At 37.3% G+C, this 8202-nt stretch overlaps 1 protein-coding gene across 1 annotated transcript in view; it reads left to right on the forward strand.

Moving 5' to 3' along the window:
• The window catches only part of WDHD1 (WD repeat and HMG-box DNA binding protein 1), a 57533-nt gene extending 53198 nt beyond the window's left edge, over positions 1-4335 (forward strand). Inside the window, exons 25-26 of the mRNA XM_081104868.1 lie at positions 1225-1363; positions 3591-4335. Of these exons, the coding sequence (XP_080960994.1) occupies positions 1225-1363; positions 3591-3791 (340 nt within the window). The 3' untranslated portion in view covers positions 3792-4335. The remainder of the gene's footprint in view (positions 1-1224; positions 1364-3590) is intronic.
• The last annotated feature ends 3867 nt before the right edge of the window (positions 4336-8202 follow it).

An 8202-nucleotide genomic window follows, 5' to 3' on the forward strand; every position in this document is an offset into this window, starting at 1 on the left:
TTGTTCTGTACATTACTGGTTTTCACTTAGCAGCTTTTGCAAGTCATTTCAGATTGTTACACAATATTTTGTTTTATCTTTTTATACTAGTTGAATGGATATATCATAATTTACTTAGTTCTCTAGGGGTAGAAAAAGGTCTTTTGCTAGTATAAATAGTACTGCAATGAATAACTATATGAATGTCATTTCTCACATAGACATATATCTACAGATTTCTGTATGGTTCAAGTTAATGTGCACTTGTAATTCTGATAGATATTGCCAAGTTGTTCTGCATTGATGTTTCATCATTTTATACACCCCAACAATATTGGAGTTCCTTTTTGTACACATCTTGTTTCTCCACCCTTGCAATACATTACCAAATTTCTTGATCTCTGTTATGCTAGAATTATTTAAGATGCATTGGTTAAAATGAAGAAGTCATCATTGTATTTTTACTAATAAGTGTCCCATTTAATCACTATCTTATGTTAATCAGTTTAATTCGAGGGGGAAGCTATGGTTTTTATTTTTCCTATTTTGCTCTGAATTCAGTTTAGATATTAAATAGTGAATATTTTAAGATTCAGTTTTTTTATACTAATAACTTTATATACAGAAAAAAGTACTAAATAAATATTAAATGTTTGCATTAAACCTTTACTAGTGAACTAAAAGCAATTGTGTCGGATGAACTCTAATAAAATCGACAAATGTGCTGTATCCATGTTTTACATGATGATACAAGAAAGGACCTACACTCCCAGATCAGTTGTGAGAGCCAGGATAAGAAGATGGCTAAGGAGCTTGAGGGAAATCCTAAAGATTGCAAATAGCTGGTTTGGGAAATGGAGAAAGAACCTACCAAGACTACATGGCGTAATTTTACTGGGCCAGAGAGGCCTAAGTGGGATTGGAGACCTTGAGCCTGTCAACATTGAAAAAGGGTTGAAAGTGCAGAATTCATGGTTGCTGCATGAATTATTCACACTTGGAAAGTACAAGTGTGAGTAATCCCTTTCAATGACCTTACAAAGAAATTTTCAGTTCATTATTCCTGCAGTCTCCAGGCAGTTTTAAGTAATATGTAATAAGAATATTAACAAGTGTAATTAATTGTCTCTCTTACTTTATACAGTGATGCAAAGAGTAGTGTTTGATTGCTAACCTGAAAAATCCTAAAGCACTTTAAAGTGTGTCTCAAATATAACATTTTCTTACATGATTATGCTCTTGTAGGCCAAAGAGTGGGTTCCAGATGTGGCTGGAAGAAAACAGAAGTAATATTTTGTCTGATAACCCTGACTTTTCAGATGAAGCAGACATAATAAAAGAAGGAATGCTTCGATTTAGAGTATTATCATCTGAAGAAAGGAAGGTAAGGATATTTTGCTGAGATTGAGATCTTAGTGAATTCACAAGTTTAAAAGATTCTTATAGAAAATACTTTTTTCTATTTTCGAAAATTGAATATACTTCAACAAACTTTGAATAGAAAGGAATTTAATAACTAAAATGTCAGCATGGAACTGACATTTGCATATATAGTAGTTATTACTTACTGCTAATGGTTAATTTGGGGGCAGGTATATTGTTTACATCTGTATAAGTTCCTGCATATTATAAGTTAGGGGAATGCCTCAAGAAAAAGTGCATTAGTTATAAATTAAAAGCAAATAAAATTAGTAAGAATGAAATTAATTCACATTTTTAGACTAGTACTTTAGGGCAAGCATGTCAAACTCAGGCTAACACAGGCCAAATAAACAAGGTTTAAGTTTATGTGGGCCACAAAAAAACAAAAGCTTCAATTTTCATAGAAATGTAGGTTTATTTCATTAGAGACCTGCCGAATACAAAGCACTGAAATAAATGAGCAATTGTTAACATAAAATAATAGAACATTTTAATAAAAATTAATATTTTTTCTTGAACATTAACCAGACACTGAATAACTGCACAAATTAATAAGTGTAACGCAAATAAACCGATTTTTCTTGTTTTCCAAAAGCGAAATATTTCCTGTTGTGCACATCAAACAAGTCAGTCCAAGACTAATGATGTGGCAATCAGCTGCTAAAATATTCACTTTAGTTTTAGTGGAGAGAAATGGTATGCCTGTGTATAAGGCGTTTAAAGGAAATGAATGCAACACGATTATAGTAATTAGTCATTAGTGAATGTTGTAGTTTGTTATTAATAATTACGTATAACAGGATATTGTAAAAATGAAGTTACGAAATTTTTATTAAAACATTTCTTACATACTGTTATATTGGCTGGGCTGCAGAAATACTCATTGTGGGTCACATGTGGCCTATGGGCCTTGAATTTGACATGCTTGTGTTAGGGTCTTGTAAGCAGAACTTTTATAAATGTTATTTACTTACACTGAGAATACTGCTTTTGGTGTCCTTTTCGAGCCTTTCACATGGAAATTAGAACAAGTTGCTTATACCTATTGCTCCTCACATAAATTTCTGCATGAGAAGGAAGGCTGGGAGCAGCTTTCTGTTGCAATGGGAAGGAATGTGTGTGGTGTGTCTATTAATCCTGGGACTTCACTTTCCCAGGGATGGCAGTGTGCATCATGGGCACCTGGGGACATAGATTCTTGCCTTGATAAACTTGGTTTATGAGTAAACATATTGCAAAATGAGGAAGCTAGAAACTGGTCTAACCAACTCGGGCCTTATTTAGAATCTTGTCAGCAACTTTGTGTTTCTCATTTTTTATAGGTGTTTATAAAAGGATAAAAATTCTAAAGAATTAGGTAAAATGGCTTCTGAAAGCAACTTGACAAAAGTTGTAACTGTTTTTGAATACTTGGAATTGTAATCAATATTTTTAAGATAAACCTTAAACATTTACATACATCCAGTTTGCTCATGTAAGAAATTCTGTAGCTCAAAGGGTCCCTTTTCTACAGTAAATAAGATGGGAAGAATATAAAGTAGTAGTAGGAGGAGGAACTATTACAAATTAAGAGAGATTTAAGAGACAGATGAAATGAGTCATATGGATAAAGAACAGAGTACTGATTGCCAGGAGGTGGGGCCTTGGTGAGGAGTCGGGGCAACGTGATGGATCCTTGTGATGACAGAACTGTTCTGTATCTTGAGTGTGGTAGTAAATACATGAACCTACAATAGAATTAAACACACACATCCAAGTAGAAGTAAAAGGGGGTTGCCGGTGTTCATATCCTGGTTGTGATATAGCAACTACAGTTTTTCAAGATTCTACTATTAGGGGAAACGGGGAAAAGGGTACATGGGATCTTTCTATATTATTTCCTATAACAGCATGTGGATCTACAATCTCAAAATGAAAAGTTGCGTTTTAAAAAGTATTTTGCAATTAATATGGTTAAATACAAGCTGAGTTTAGATTAATGTTATAGGGGTAGAATGTAAAATTTTTTAATGTGTTCTGCAATTAAGTAATAAGAAATTTCTTAATGAGAATTCTTAATGATTAGCTTAGCAATTCACATGCTAATTATGCTACTTTATAAACAGGAATCTTGGGAAAAATAAAAGTATGTTCTTCCTATTTCTTTGTTACTGAGTAAAAATCTTTTCTCCTCCCATATTTTTACAAAGGCGTGGACTGCCAAGGCCAAAGGTGGAACTGCAAGTGATGGAGCTGAAGCAAAGAAGCGAAAACATGTGGCTGACGAAAGTGAAGAAACTGAACACCAGGAAGAAAAAGCAAAGGAGAACCTCAATTTGCCTAAAAAGCAAAAACCTTTGGATCTTTCTACGAATCAGAAACTGTCAGCTTTTGCATTTAAGCAGGAATAGAGTAAGGAAGTGACCTTTGGAAAGTAATGGATTTTTTTAAATTTATCTTTGATGAATCTGGACTTTTAAAAAGTCTTTAGGAAACTCTATATTTTTTAAAGAGTTTAAAGACAATTGTTTGCCTTTATAAGATAATAGTAATTATACTGGTGGAGGTAGCAAGGGGATGTGTAAAAACTATCATTTCTACAGATTGCTCTGCCCCCCAAGTAGAGGGCCATTTAGAAGCTTTGTGGTTGTGGTCACTGACTTGAGGCCACTAGCATGTCCCAGTGTGTTTATCCTCAGAACCACCAAAGGCAAGGTGTTAATACCTGAGCATTGAAATACCTTGTAGGAATTTTCTCTTTTGGTTACCAGGGACTGTTCCCTGTCTATACTGCACCTAGGGGGCCATGGTTTTTAATATGGGCCCTAAACATGTAAATACTTTTGTAGATGAGATGTTTTGTTTGTTTTGGAAATTTCTTCATATGTGGCTTTTAATTATCTGCATAGCCTAGTTTTTTAAAAATAAAACTTTCACATTTTCATATTTAACTTGTTATGGCCTTAACATTGTATTTCCATGGGATAGAAATGTTTTTAAAAAACATATTTTATATTTATTGCCATCATTTCCTCCTCCAACCCCATCCTGCTATACATCATACACAGGAAAGCAAAGAATTGAAGGTAGTGTTTTGATAGTCTGCAACCAGCATGATGTGCTCCTGGTAAGGTACTCTGGTTATGAGCATCAGTGGTACTTTTCTGAGCAAGTTGGAAGCCTTGATAAGAGCGTAGTTAAAAAATTAGGGAAAATGTTTAATTTTTTTATTTTGAGAAACAAGACTTAATTATTTCATACTTTTTTTGTTATTATGCAGAGCTTAATATAAATATAGTCACTTAATGAGGGCAAGGTACAGGGGTGGGCATGGGTGAATAGTAGTAAAAGAAAATCAGGCGGTTCAAAATTAAGGATAGTTTTATAGGTTAGAAGGAACAAAATATGTTGAAAATTTAGATATACAGTAGTGGGGCCTTGACTTACGAGTTTAATTCGTTCCGAGACTGAGCCCATTAAGGAGCTCATTAACTCAAATTACTGTGTCAACTCAATGCAAAAAATCGGTCGAGAGACAGCTGGTATCTCAAAAAACTCGTTAGTCGCGACACTCGTAAGTCAAGGCCCCACTGTATAGGAGCCAAAGACTATTCCTTATCTCATGATGATTGAGGTTTGGAAGGAATACATTTCTGATTTTTTAAGTAGTATTGGGAGACATTATAGCTCAGTGGTTACACAGTTTTCAATGCCAGACTACCCAGGTTTGAAAAACCACTGCAATACCTACCAGCTGAATAACCTTGGGTAAATTTTGCCCTTGTCCACTCATCTATAAAATTTTCTGTCTATATATAAAAGGCTAATATGCAAAGTGTCCCCTCTGGAGTTCAACCTGGAGACCAGGAGTTCCATTGCTCACTGTGATGTGCGCTGACCACCAGGGGGCAGCGCAGAACGAAGGAAGGCCCTGGCCTGCAGCTGGAAGGCCCTGCTTGGCCCTGGTCACTGGCCAGGCCTAGGGACCCTACCCGTGCACGAATTTCAGGCACCTGGCCTCTAGTGGGTATAATAATAGTATCTACTTCATAGGATTGGTGTGAGAATTAAATGAGATAAAAGCACTTAGTTCTTGGCACATAGTAATGTTTAATATAAATGTCAGCTGTTATCTTGCTTTGTCATTTGGTTTGATGGTGAGTACGATTTGATTTCAAGATCCTGAAGTAAAGGTTTATTTATAATACTTTGGAAAGCATGTTTGTAGACATATATTTTTTGTTTTTATTTCCTCAACTTGCTTATTGTGCACAGTGTATAATACTTAAGGATATAATCCTTGAGTATTTTATTTCAGATCCATAGGAACCTGATAATACCAAGGATTTGCAAAAGGTTATTTTCATCCCCTACTTTATTTGGCTGAAGGGAGGTTTTTCTATTGACTTGGTTTAACTTACAAATCAGAACATTGAAATCAAGAAACCATTATTCTGATGCCTTTGCTGTATAAGATTAAACCTCTTTTAAAAAAAACAGTTTCAGGGAATTGGGGCTTAATGTAGGAAATGGAAATAATTTATTACCCACCATCATGATTTCAATAATTTTGCCTATTCTGAGCTTATTATGTACTGTAGAAATTTGTTATAGCTTAATTTTATCTGCCAGTAGCAAAAGCTTATCAAAGAGGAGATTATTTTATAGCTTCACACTCGTCAAAGGGGCATTATCTAATTATTCCAGAGAGCAAGTGAGTGAGCGCTGGATTATGCCTGCCAGCTCTGGTAATCTACAGCTTCTCCTATCAGTGCAGCAGCCTGTGGTGAGCCACTGCCACTAACATGGAACAGATCCCTTTAGACAAAAGGATGAGACCCATCCATGTAGAAAGCATCTTAATCAGTGGCTGGTTGTCTTGTGGACTTTTTTGTTTTCCAACTGCTTTATTATAGAAGGATATAATTTTCCCCTGGTTTTTTATTTTTAAACTAGTAGCCCGGTGCACAAATTAGTGCACATTGAAAGGAAATTAATTAGAAGAAATATTTTAGTATCACTATTGACCCTTTCTCTATAATAGAAGTGTCAACCAAATTCACAATCAACAATGACAGATGGAAACACATGCGTGCGATTGGCGCCAGCAAGAGCTTTATATATATATATATAAACTTGCTTAATTAGACCTGCTTTCTGATTTAGCTAAACTTTTTACAGCCCAGTGAAGCACCCCAACTTCTCTTTCAGGTAATTGTCAGCAACACAGCAGTAAATATCAACATGAAGCAGATTATTATTGTAGATCACACAGGGAGAACAAAGGGTGAAATATTTAACTGTAGCAGTGTTTGACTATATTCTGCGCAGTGAGAAAACTGAAGTCATTTTCAAGTTCCACCATTTCTTCTTTTCAGTCGGGTCAAGTTTCTAAACTTTCTAAATCTCCATTTTCTGGCTAATGAAAAGAAAATAGGATTCTACCGAGTCTTCTATCTACCTACTCCAGGACTTCTGTGAGGATCAAATGAGATGAGGCAAGTGAAAACACTTCACACACATTTGATTAAAGTGTAAAATGTTTACACCTGGCTATAAAGTCGTATTCCTGGGCTGAAGACACTCCAAGGAGGCTAGTCACTAGGGAGAGGAAGCCAGGCGTTACTACATGATGTCATTACCCATTGCCCACAGCGACCATTTCCAGGCTGGGCTGGGCTGTGGGCTGCATTTTGTGCCATGGGGTCTCGGCATTGTTGGCTGCAACTTGGTGGGCTGTCACTCCGGGATGGTGGCGGGGCCTATGTCTCACTTAGAGGAAGCCTAGTGTTGGTTTGTTGGTGCCTGGTCTGCAGTGCCGTTTCTTTGTAAATGGCCAGTGCATGTCACAGCAGCTCCTGCGTTGAGCGTCTGTCCCCTGGTGATCAGTGTGTGTCATAGTGACCAGTCGGATGGTCGGAGGGACACTTAGCATATTAGCCTTTTTTATATATAGACTAGTGCCCCAGTGCACGGATTTGTGCACATTGAAAGGAAATTAATTAGAAGGTGGCCAGCGGGGCGGGACTGGGTGAGATGGGCCGGACACGCCCTGGAGCCAACCTCCCATGGTCCCTCCCTGGCCGGCTGCACCTGGGGTAGCGCTGCGGCTCGAAGGGCATCTGCGGAGTAAGCGAGGTCCCTCTGGCAGGTGGGGTCCCTTGGCCGGGCCTACGGGGATTGGGCCAAAACCAGCTCTCCGTCATCCCTCTAGGGGTCCCGGATTGCAAGAAGGTGATTTGCGGGTGACAAACCCTGGAATTGAGTTCCCTCCTCTCTGCTTCCGAGGTGCATCATCCAAGAACCGCCACTGCCAAGTCACTGCAGCTCAGCAGCTCCTGCATTGAGCATCTACCCCCTGGTGGTCATTGCATGTCATAGCTACTGGTCGGATGGTCACTTAACCTTATATATATATAGATCTACAGCAAATTTCAGACAGTACAATGAATACAGGTATTCCCTTATCTAGATTGACTTATTGTTGACATTTTCCCATGTATGCTTTGTAAACAGGGTCTTTCTTGAACCATTTGAAATATGCGTGATGATACTTTACTCCTCAGTACTACATGTATCCCCTAGGAACACAGACAGTCCTTTACATGGATACTGTATCTTTTTGCCAAAGAAATTTAACACAATATTGTTGCCTAACATGTTTCATATTAAAATTTTCCCCAAAATGCCCTTTAGCTTTTATCCCCACCCCCAATGTAAGATCAGTCAAGAAGCACATACTTAATACAGGAAAGAATGAGGAAAAACATCATCCCCAATTCTAAGACACAGAGATAACCACTGTTAACATTTGGTGTATGT

The sequence above is a fragment of the Myotis nattereri genome, assembly GCF_964212035.1.
Source record: "Myotis nattereri genome assembly, chromosome: 1".
NCBI lineage: Eukaryota > Metazoa > Chordata > Mammalia > Chiroptera > Vespertilionidae > Myotis > Myotis nattereri.